Source organism: Lepisma saccharinum, chromosome 4 (genome assembly GCF_977018435.1).
Source record: "Lepisma saccharinum chromosome 4, izLepSacc3.1, whole genome shotgun sequence".
In the NCBI taxonomy this organism is placed as follows: Eukaryota; Metazoa; Arthropoda; class Insecta; order Zygentoma; family Lepismatidae; genus Lepisma; species Lepisma saccharinum.
In genome coordinates, this window is record NC_139232.1 from 12,095,479 (window position 1) to 12,108,321 (window position 12,843).

At 38.4% G+C, this 12,843-nt stretch overlaps 1 protein-coding gene across 11 annotated transcripts in view; it reads left to right on the forward strand.

The window, feature by feature from the left end:
• The window catches only part of baz (par-3 family cell polarity regulator), a 459,446-nt gene that overhangs the window by 364,262 nt on the left and 82,341 nt on the right, over window positions 1-12,843 (forward strand). For all 11 annotated transcript variants that reach the window (XM_083120313.1, XM_083120316.1, XM_083120309.1 and 8 more), the window contains exons 2-3: window positions 5,340-5,543; window positions 8,916-9,131. In XM_083120313.1, the coding sequence (XP_082976439.1) occupies window positions 5,340-5,543; window positions 8,916-9,131 (420 nt within the window). The remainder of the gene's footprint in view (window positions 1-5,339; window positions 5,544-8,915; window positions 9,132-12,843) is intronic.

Here is a 12,843-nt window from a genome sequence, read left to right on the forward strand (position 1 = left end):
AAGATTATATGGCAAATAGGTTATTACATCACCCACTACCCCTTCGCTCACTTAGGGTTGAAACTTCCAGGACAACGTCTGAGCATTATTTTCTGCTCATGATAGAGCAGTGAAGATAATGATCTTAATATCATCTCCTTGATTCTTTTCCCTCATGGGGCTTTTCTGTTTACATTTAAGATTAATCCCTTTTGTTGTTGAAATCGATGCAAGTTTTCCTCATTCTTTAAACTCCTCTACCGTCGCTCCTTGGAAGCTCACATCCTCTAGCACCCCCCCCTTCCCAGCCCCCGCATGGGGAGGGGTACGTTTTCCGTTTGCTTTTTTTGGAATTTTTCATTTGGCATGTGGAATTATTTGTTAATATGAATCCAACACGCCCCCCCCCCTCCATAAACTACTTGTTACACCTATATCCTTCATTATACCATCACGACTTTGGAATAACTATGAAATATTTAAGAAGAATCAAATTTCAAATTAGCGTTATACGTAAATATTAGCAGTGGCATTAATTGTATCCATTTCTTAGATCAAATTCATCTCGCCGCTAAAGAAAAAACAAATGACAACACACTATTCATCATAGAAACAACCTGCTTTCCTCGGTACAATGTGGTGCATAAATCAGGCAAGTTATGCATCACTGACACTTTTATTTTCCCCTTTTACCCTGCGTATGTTTAAGGTTGTTCTATTTTTGACATCGACGCAACGGCAAGTTAAGTATGGCAACACGGGGGCACTCGGATTCTCGGACACAAGCGAAGGGGAACATTTTATTCTGTGGTAACTTCGAGAAAAGTAAAGAAATGACTGTCGACTTTAGTCTGAGTGTTGGCCGTGGTCTTTAACTTCTTAGCACGACGACCATGCAGTCCGAAAATTGCTTTACCATTGTTTTATTAGAGCAAGAAAATTGTACGAAGGTCAAAATACTTGCATATCTTTATTTATAACAGTGACGCAATCAGTAAAAAGTGAATGGAGTGACCAGATTATTTTGTAGGGTTAAAATTAAACACTAAAAGGAAATGAATTCAAAGACGCCCATGACATAGGCATAGATCTTTTGAACTTTCAGACCAATGAGCCAATCAGAATAATTTATGCCGCGTTAAACTAAGACTTCGTTTGTAGGAAATTTTAATTTTCACAGTTGTTAATTTCCAAGATATCGATGTGTCACATTTGATTGATTGTTGTATTTCATGACCAGAAGGACCTGAGTTGATTCATGTTATGTTGGTAATGTACTAGCTCTGTCAGTCCAACAAATTTTGTCTTTTAGCTCTTGTAGTTTCTGAAACTGATGGGCGGACAGGCAGACGAACGGACGTGGCCGTCACACAGGAATTAAAAAAATTAATTAAAATTGCTGATTACCCTGAAATGACTGGACCTATCCAGGACACAAAAGTTGCCTTAGTCTTGACATGTTTCAGCAGCCAGTACAGCTACTTTCCAAATAGAAAAGGAAGAATATATATAATATGTTTATTTGTAGATCAGGAATGAATTTCACGACCAATAAAAGTAAATTTTATGTATATTTTGTACTTGAAATTTTGATAGGGCTTGTTTACAATTCTGTGTGATCATTGACCCGTATCGCGCTGCGACGCCAAAGGCCCAGGGTTTGAATCCCGCTCAGGCATGGTTGTTTGTGAATGTCCATTCATCAATTTCATAATTTCATCATTTCATCATTCATCCCCATCTTCGCAAATTAGCCAAGAGGCACAAAACGTGAAGTAAAATAAAATAAATCAAATCATTGACCCGTGTGTGGAATTTCAAATGTGCACACCATTGCCTGGCATAAGCTGTTGCAAGACAATTTCAAAAGAAAATATAAGCAAGAGTGAATGCAAGATGTATGTTGTTTGTTATGTAGATTGAGAGCTTGAAACTAATAAAACTGCTGTTAAATTTCCATTTCGGTAATTTAATGGTCATTTGTTCCATTGTATTGGCAATGCTCATTTGAATATCACTGACTTTCTACTACAGACTGAATCCTTCTGTAATGTACATTGCAACAACTTGGAGCAATTGATTTTGTCAGCTTTGGAGAATGTGATGTTTTGTTTCTAGTGTTTACAATATTCTGAATTTTCAAAGTTCAAAATATATTTTATAAAGTTTCTTCTTGTTGAATCTTTGAACATTATTATTGAACTTATTATTTTTTGTTACTTCATAATTGTGGTCACTGATGTCAAGTTCGTCGATTTTTAATGTTTTTTGGATTTAAGTTCACTTTATGTACAGATATGCTAATAGGGACTGAAAGTTGGATCTGAATCAGTATGTGTGCCTCCAGCAGGTATCGAACCCTGGACCACTTAATTACAAGGTGATGACGTTAGCACTACACCATTGGGTCTCACGAGCTACAGTATCCAGGGAGCAACAGGAGTGGACAACGGAAGTTGTCGGAAAGGGACGTCAGGGCATTGACTAGGATTGTTGCACAAAAACGGAAAACCACCGCATCGGCAATCACCGCAGAAGTGAATACACACCTCACAGAACCTGTGTGCAAGAAAACAGTCCGTCGATACTTGCATAAGGCCAACATTCATGGCAGGGTTGCTATCCCGAAGCCTTTCATCAGTAGCACAAATGCCGTAAAGCAGGTTCAGTGGTGCCAGACTAATAAAAACTGGACGTTGGATGACCTAAATCGTGTCATATTCTCAGATAAGTCCAGCTACACCGTGTTCCCAACAACAGGGAGAGTGTTCGTCTGGAGAAGTCCCTCTGATGCATACAACCCACGAGTGCTTGGTACCCACAGTCAAACATGGAGGCGGACCCGTGATGGTTTGGGGTGCAATATCGTGGCACACCTTGGGCCCACTAATTGTTCTCGAGGGTCGTATCACTGCCAAGGACTATAGGACCATTCTGGAGGACCATTTACACCCTATGGTTCAAACACTCTTCCCAGACGGTGGTGCTGTGTTTCAGGATAACTGCCGTATTCACACTGCTAAACTTACCACAGAGTGGTTCAATGAGCATGACAGTGGGGTTGAACATCTGCCATGGCCCGCTCAATCGCCGGATCTCAACATTATTGAGCCTGTATGGGGTTTGTTAGAGGATCGAGTGCTGAAATGTTTCCCTCCATCACGTACATGTGCTGAACTTGTCACTGTGCTTCAGGAGGAATGGCTCCAAATCCCTCTGCACACAGTGCAGGACCTCTATCGATCCTTCCCACGTCGTGTTGCTGCTGTACTGGCTGCCAAATGTGCCCCAACTCCTTATTAAATAAAAATTATCGCTTTCTGCCAGGTGTTTCAGTATCAATGTCCAATTCCTATACTTTCCCAGTTGACCACCTTCTAGCAAAGAGTTTCTTCTTCAGCACATCTTCCTTCTTAGTCAGTGTCCCAATCAATTTTTCTCTTTCCATGATCACTTCCAGAATTGCTCTTCTTTCACAAACTCTTTCCACTATTTTCTGAGGTGAATGCAGCCAGAACTAATATAGCCCTAAATACAAAACAAAAATGCGTATGTGAACTAAAAGAGCCTTGTCCCCTGCACCTCTCTGTTGCTCTGCTAGCTTCATCCACTTTTCTTTCCGCTTCGATTTTCTTTTTAGCTAAGGGGGTGTTGTGGCTTTTTTAGCAAGTCAACCCTGTATTTTGGCATATCTTATTTTGCCTGCTGAATGCTTCTCTTTCACGAGAGATGAGTTGGTATTGTTATTGTGTTCCATACATGTTAATGTATTATGTTCCGAAGCGACATATCTGGATGTCAAGTGGTGTGAATTATCAGCAATAATAACATGATTGTACAAATCTTGTAGTGTATTGAAAATTCACATACGTCAAACTTCAATCAAATCTCCTGAAAAGTTAGTGCAGATGGACATGCAACAAAGTATTCAGGTGGCGATTGATTTATTATACATTTTTGGAATGCGGTCCAAACTCCTATCTATCCTCCCTTCCCGCTTTGGACACACCACTGCTTCAGTGCTTTCCATTCTTGGTTGAATGTCTGTAATAGTCATGGAGGTTGGCAGAGCAGAACAATTTAACAGCTGACCTACAAAAGTGCGGGTGCAGAAGATGCATATAAGTACTTCCTGGTACTTGTTCACTTCATTAAACAAAACTGCAATTAAATTATTCACAACTGTAGTCACATTGCAAACCTGCTGAACACTGCTTGTAAAATTAACATTGAAATGAGGCTTCATTGTTTGTTTAGAGAATATATATTTTTTTTAAAACATTACAGGAGACAACACCACTTTGTACTTAGCATTTTATTTGAATTGCTAATGAGTGGAGTTTGTTTGTTTTTGTGTCCAGTAATGCATATATTTATGGTTGGTGTAATCTGTCTCAGTAGGTTGGTTTGGAAGATGTGTGCATGGGCAACATATGTAGAAAGTGGTTGCTAAAAATATTCATAAGCTAAATGCACACTGAATCCAAGGAAGAAGGAATCTAAAAATCCTTGTGTGTGGTTGTACTCAAAGTTCATAGGTAGATTGAAGGCAGAGTGCAGTGGCAATCATCCACAGCCATACAAAAATAACTATAAAATGCATATTAACGTAAGAACGGAAAATGTCAACCTCCATGGCAGAATGGTTAGCACAGCATGCTATGATGAAAGGAGTTGTGGGGTTCGAATCCCATGGGTGTTCTTCATGAGTGTTCCTTCATCAAATCATCACTCGTTCTCATCACTGGGATTAGCCAAAAGTGGCAGGAAGGTAACACTAAATAAAAAAAAAATTGAAAGTAGATGATTGTCCTGAAAACATATCAGTTGAATAGAAGAGTATAAAAGCAAATGATCCCCCCTGAAATGCCAAGAACTAACAATAAATCATTTAACATAAAAAAGTAATGTCATGAACACCCCATTGATAATAAATAAATTTATCTCCCCTGGATTGGAGATAACGTAAATATACCAAAAAAAGAAATTATGAAAAGATTGTACAAGTACATGCATGCATATCTGCACACACGTCTGCACAGACACAGACAGAGAGAGGAGAGAGAGAAAATAATAAGAAGAAAAAGGTCAATTCAGGAGAGAAGTTTGTTAGTTCACCGCTCATCAGGCTATGTCATATGTCACCACATTCTCAGAAATATAAACAGAATGCTGAACTTGGTGATTAGATATATCCCTGCGAGTATATTAGCTAAGTAATTACACCCACTACCTCTGGTGAATCACTTGTCATCTGCTACACACGTAACACTTTTTGAAACAAGAAAGTAAATTAAATATATGTAACAATAGAGAGGAAGAAGCCAAATGTTAAGGAAATTGTGTTTTGTCTTTTCCAGGCTGCAGACTCATGGGTGGCAGTCCATACTCTACAGTCTCAATCAGATGGAGGGATTTTAGATCCAGATGACAAATTGCATGACGTTGCTGATGACCGGGAGCAAATCATTGCAAATTTTGAGGAAGACAGCGAGCATCCACATCACGGAGGCGACGGAGCAAGTGGCAGTTCAGTGGGAACTAGCAGTCCTGACATTTTCCAGGTAACACAAATATAATTTGCATACATCTTTAAAATATGGCATAAATAATTATTTTTACATATCAACCAAAAACTATTTATTCTAATGAAAATATTCTACTCATGGGTGTAACTTGGGCCTAATTTTGAGGGGACAGAATTAAACTTGAGCTTAATTTTGAGGGGGCAGAATTAAACTTGGGCCTACTTTTGAGTGCCAGAATCAGGATTTGGGCCCTAATTTTGAGGGGGTTAGAATCAAACCTGGGGCTTAAGTTTGGGGGAAGGGATTCAAAAAGTATTCCATCCAATAAAAACAGCATCCAGGATTATTTGCTAAATAACTGTGATGTTTGCAAAATCACAAATCTTACTCTTTACTACTTTGCTTCTCAGGTCACCTAACTTGTAAACTTTCAATAAACCTGAAAATTGGGGGGGGGGGGATGAAGTGCGCCTCTTCCTCCCGCCAAGTTACGCTTATGATTCTACTTACAATGCCAGATCAGATTTTAGATCCAACAAATAATTCAAATTTATTTATCATCAAACTTTAATTACAAGAATTGTCACTTAAACAGTCGAATTTCAACTTGGATTTTGTTGAATTTTCATCTACATTGATTAGACAATTGTTGTTGAAGGTGCATGCAGAGATAAAGTACAATATTTAAAATCACAATTAGAAATAACATGTTTGATAAGTAGAGGCACATATTTTTGGTAAATAAAAAAGCAAAATTTCGGTACGAAAACGGGAGTCAATTTTGGGTTCAAAAGCGGTAAATAAAATGAAATATCAGTGTTATAGCGGTGAAAAATTGGATGAAAAATGGTATATAAAAATACATTTTGGTTTTTTGTGAATATAATCCTAAATTTGATTTAAAAACTACACTTATTCCACAGAATTAACATTTCACTTTTAATAGCACATTTATGTAGTAATAAGAGTATTAAGTTTATTTCTGTGTAAAGGAGTCCATTTTTGCTTCTCCAATATTAACAGCAGAATTAATCAATTTTCCGGGAATTGCATAACTCACAGGATACTTCAGACTTTCTGAAGTGTCGCGTCGGTATATAAATGGTAAATTTCGTGTTTAAGAGTTAATTTCGCTTTTTGCAGTTCATTTCGCATTATTTCGTGACAAAACATGGTCACAAAATGCATCTCACACCTTTCAAAAACATGAAAAATTAACACTACAATGTGTTTTTTCAAATTTCGTTTTTTCATCAAAAACGAAATATGCATGTCCCTATTGATAAGTGAGAGGTGAGAACTAGAATAACGGTGGTGCTGTACTGAACCCCTAGTGATGCATGTCACAATATTTTAAAAATGAGAATGTAGTTCCTTTTCTTAGCAAAAGGGGAAAAAAAAGGGGGGGTGCTGCTATTAAATTTCCCCTTATAATTTGTTGAAAAAGTGTTCCCATGGGCTGGTTGGTCCTGAATATGGACTCCCATGCTACCTTTAGCCCTGCTTTTTTAAGAAAAGAATAAATGTCAGATACGTAAAAGATGGCACTGACTACTGGGAAAGAAATAACATTTATAGCGACAAGCGTTGAATCTATTGAGCATGTACACTAGCATGGTGATCAGATTTAATTTACTAATTTACTTAAAGACTGCCTCTCAATGTAAAACTTCTGTATTATGTGCGAGTGCTGTAACACTAACAACACCAACATTTTAATTTTTGTCATGAAATAAATGTTTCAACTACAATTTATGGCATTAGGCACATCAATTACATGGAGTATCTATATGGTATCTAAAGATTTATGTTTGGCTGTTACGCAGAGAGAGGTAATCCATTCTAATCCACTTACAGTTCATCCACATACGTATGTGCCTGATGAAGCTACCAGACAGGTGGCCAAATCAATCGTGATAAAAAAAAATACATGGAAAAATGAACTATAAGTGGATTACATTGTAGAATGTACAAACATACATGCCCTGAAGGAAAGTGGTTGTTAGGATCTCATGAATTGAATATTATTAGGTTGATGCAAAACTAATGGCTGAATTGTTTCGTTGTGTTTTTCAAATAATTTTTCCTAATACATTTTGTTCATTATACTGCATGTTATATATCATTTTAAAGCTTATTTATTGCTTAAACTATCTGCCTAAAAATAATTTTCCTACCTTGATTCTAGGCTAGTTACCATGACACTGTCAAATCAAGAAATTCACATAGTTTTGCTTCATGAGTTCAAACTTGGTCGCAGACCTGTGGAAGCAACTCGAAATGTCACTAAAGTGTGGGCTGGGGGAAGCATTTTTTATAATACAGTGTGTAGGTGTTCGAATAATTCCGTACCGGTCATATCGTCTCAAAGATGAGGAGGGTCGTGGGTGTCCATCGGAAGTTCACAACAAACAAATGAATGCGATAATCGAAGCTGACCCACTCAAAACAACAGGAGAGGTTACAGAAGAACTCGGATGTTAATCAATCGCAATTTGAAGCAAATTAGGAGGGTGAAAACACTCGATTAGTGCCACAATGTCATGAGGAGCAAATTGAATGAGAATAAAAAAAAATGTCATTTTAAAATATGCCCTGTGCTCTTGTTTCTCAACAATAATGTCCAATTTCTCGAAAGCATTGCGACGTGTGACAAAAAGTGTATCATATAAGACAATGTTCAGCACAATGGTTGAACCACGACAAACTCCTAAACACTCCCCAAAGCTGATATTGCATCAAAGGAAGGTCATGGTGACTCTTTGGTGGTCTGCTGCCGGTGCCATCCACTACAGCTATCTGAATCTCAGCAAAACCATCACAGCAGAGAAGTATTGTCAAGAAATCAATTAAATGCACCGGAAAATTCAATGTCTGTGTCCATCATTGGTCAACAGAAAAAGCTCAATCCCTCAGCACAACAATGCTCGACTGCACGTCACACAACAAACCCTGCAGAAGCAGAACGAATTTGGCCATGAAACTCTGCCTCACCCATCATACTCACCGGACCTCTCACTAACTGACTACCACTCCTTCAACCATCTCGACATCTTCCTATGAGAGAAATGCTTCAAGAACCAAAATGCTGCCGACAACGCATTACGAGAGTTTGTCGACTGCTGAACTCCGGAATTTTATTCTACCGGAATAAACGGACTTATTTATCATTTGCAAAACTGTGTTGATTATAATGGTTTTTATTTTGGCCAAGTTATAGCATTTCAAATTTGTCTTTCAAAATCGGCCATTATTTTTGCATCAACCCTGTGTGTGTTCAATTCTAAATGTAGTAATGCAGATCTTAAAAGAAAATCACATGTGTCCATCCCTAATTTTAAACCATTATGTGATTATTTGATTATACTCTAGATCTTACACTGACTTGTGTGTATATTTCCTTTCTAGGGTCCAGAACACAAGTATCAACATTTTGCACAAACAGATATTGAAGTCACAGATGAACAAATAACTGCTGGTTTGGCACCTCTTCAAGTCCGCAGAGGTAGTGAGCCAGCATTGCATCAGATAGGGTCTGGTCCAACAATTATAACTGATCCATCAAAACGATGGTCTGCTGCTCCCATCATTGACGACGATGCAGAGAAGAATGCCAAAAATAAGGTATGGTCTTCTGTTTATAGTAACTTAGCATGTTTTGTGCATACATTTCTGTTAAGTTTTGATACTTCTCACACATGTACTCATAGTATGAATGCAGGTTATGGGTAGACGAGGAGGGATTTGAAAACTGTTACGAAAAATCACAATCAGTGGTGCCAACTTTTGAGAAAAACTGGGTGGACTGAACTCCCAAGATTTGTTTTATAATTTTATGCAATATTATATGTGATAAGCAGGCTGAGGATTTGCCCTAAAATGCCTTTTTCATTCCTTGGCCAGAAATGTAGGCTTTATGTATGTGAAAACAGTTTCAGGTCATTTCTGAGAGAAAGGTGTGAACTTTATACTAGTTGTTTTTGCCTATTTTTAGGCATACCATATTTACTCATATATAATGCACACTTTTTTCCAACATTCAAACCACGCATGTTTTTACTGTGTCACTGCATATATCATGTACTATCTGTCCAGAAAGAAAATGCTTGGTTGATGGTGGCGTTGAAAGCAAAACTTCAAATATGAAAAATATTAAGGTCAAATGTGTGACTGAACACACAATTCCCACTTCAAGTTTTTTGAAACGAACATGTTCTCTTTTCTGGGAGTTACGTTTCAATAATGTATTCCATAAGGATCTTCGTGTTTAGCAAAAGGTTAAAAAAAAAAAAAAAAAAGTATCTGTCTGGAAAAACAACTACATCTGAAAGAAAATAAGCGAGAAGAAATTTGTGTCGCCAGTAGTGAAACAATTCGAAAACTTACATGATAAGTAAATAAATACTACCAATAGAAGGTGTAGGTGAGTGGTTAGTGTTACGGCTTCACGATCTGAAGGATGCATGTTCGGTTACAGTTTTTTTTCTTTTGCCAGTGAATCTGCATTTATACTGTGATTTTTTTAAATATCTTTGTCCACAGAATCTCGAATACATGAGATGTGCATACCACATGCATTTTTAATCCATGATTTCACCTGCTAATTTCGAAAAGCATCTTAGATTTTTCTTTCTTAAATAAATAAATAATAACTAACCCATAGTTTTTCTTGTATGCATGCATTGCTTGCATTGTAGAATTATTTTCCTGTAGTTTATTGTTATTACAAGCATAAGAAAACAGTTTTTCGTTGTGACATTTCATAGGAACACACACTCCCTTCATCAGACATTTATTTTCATTTTGACTAAAGATACAGTTATAACAATGGTCAGCAATTTTTTAAACAAACATAATCCCTTATACAAGGTGGTTATAATTAAAGTGAGGGTGTTCAGAGTGGTACAGCACGGGCTGTAATGAGAGTAGCAGTCTGAAACTTCGTAGATATGCTAATGAAGCAATGCGCTTGCGAATTATGAAAAAAAAAAAAAAAAAAAAAAGTTCCAATTCTCGCCACCAGGGTAAAAAATGGCGCTGTAAGCAGTCAAAACGTGGTATAGTTACAGGAAAAAGGCAGGAAAGATCAAACACATGAGAACAATGGCTCTGGCATGTTTATTAGGAACTATGGTTACAAGAACTGTTCAATATGGCCTCCCAATTCAGCAACATGCTGCATTCGTAACACGGCATGGCCGACGGTTGCTCGCAGCATGTCTGGTGAAATCTGAGCGACATGTCGTTGTATGCTAGCCTTCAGATCAGGCAGAGACCGGACATGTCCCTAATAGACACGATCTTTTAAATATCCCCACAGCCAGAAGTCACATGGATTAAGGTCGGGGGATCTGGAAGGCCAATCATCTGGAAACTGCCTAGAGATGATGCGGTCATTAGTGAAGGTTTCTCGCAGCAAATCTTTCACGTGGCGAGCGACATGTGGTGTTGCCCCATCTTGCATGAAAATGGTGGTGTGTTCACAGTTCCGTTCTTGCAAAGCTGGAATCACGTGTTGCACAAGGAGGTCCCTATAACGTGCAGATGTCACTGTACACCTAACAGGCCCTCGAGGTGTCATCTCCTCAAAGAAAAACGGACCAAGAATGAAGGAGCTAGTGAACCCACACCATGCAGTCACGTAAACTGAGTGCAATGGTTGTTCCTGCACAACATGTGGACGAGTGGAACCCCATATGCGACAGTTCTGAGTATTCACTGTACCGACCAGAGTAAAATGCGCCTCGTCAGTCCACAGAATATTCCCCGGCCACATGTCATCCACTTTCATGCGTGCCAAAAACCGATGGGCAAACTCACGGCGTTGTGGAATATCTTGGGGTTTCAATTGGTGCACAATTTGAATCTTGTAGGGATACCAGTGTAAAATGCACCGCAGTACCTTGCGAACTGTTGACCAGGGGAGTGACAATTCACGTGCCACAGCTCTAGCACTGGTTGCAGAAGTTGAGGCATGTGCTGCACGGTCAGCTACAGCTACAGCAACTTCGTCCACAACTTCCACGGGGATGGGCCGCCTTCCTCTCCCTGGTGCAACACCCAATTCACCTGTTTCCTCGAATTTCTTCATCATCTTCTTCAGCCCATTAATTGACATGGGCCCTCTTCTCAGCCCTTTCTGTTGGCGATATTTCCGCAGTGCAGCGTTACTATTGCTCCCATTCTGGTAAAACAACTTCACTAGCAGTGCACGGTCTTTCTTCGCAATAGCCATTGCTTTTTACACGGGAAAAATCAAACTTTTAATGTTCGGCGAACATTCACATCACTAAAGGAAAAAAAAAGCAACAAGCGTCACCAACAACAACCAGGGAGCTCACACAATGGTTAGGCAATGTCACCGACTTTGACGTCAGAGTTACGGAAAATTCCACGTTTTGACTGCTTACAGCGCCATTTTTTACCCTGGTGGCGAGAATTGGAACTTTTTTTTTCTTTGCATAATTCGCGAGCGCATTGCTTCATTATCATATCTACGAAGTTTCAGACTGCTACTCTCATTACAGCCCGTGCTGTACCACTCTGAACACCGTCACTTTAATTATAACCACCTGGTATAATGGATGTTGTCAATGTTACATTGTTGTAATATAGCAACTTAACTGTGAAAAGAAGCAGTCTGTTTTATTTTTATTTCAGATAAAAAAAATTGATCACATTATTTTTTATTTAAAATTATGAATCCCAAATATCATCAGGTAATTCATTTTTTTTCTTTTTCACAAATGGAGTAAGCCACCATCTTTAAAATTTAATGTAACAGAAAACATCAAGAGACTTTGTGAAAACAATGATGAATTTGAATTACCTGATGATATTTGGGATTCATAATTTTAAATAAAAAATAATGTGATCAAAATTTTTTATCTGAAATAAAAATAAAACAGACTGCTTTTTTCACAGTTAAGTTGGGGAACGGTAACGTAGTACTTGATGAGGCGAGTGTACTACCACATCTGTGGCCTATTGCGTTGGACCTTTTCTTGTAATCGTTGCATGTTGTTAACATAGAATGCTCCATTCACTGTAGAACCATGCGGAACAAATTCCCATTCTCTACCAGTCGAGGAACATGATCAACATCATTTTAATATGGGATCTGCTCATTCCTCGTTCTCGATGGAGGTTAGACCCAATCTGAAAAGTCTGTACCATTTGTAACACTGTGTTCAACTGAAACGTTTCTTGCCATAGGCTTCATGCAACATGTAGTACGTCTCTTTGAAAGTTTTCTCCAATTTCACACATTCTCGCTCCTCTTCCCTTCCACTTACTACATAGTAGGGTAACTGAAAATTGCGTAGGGCACAACACA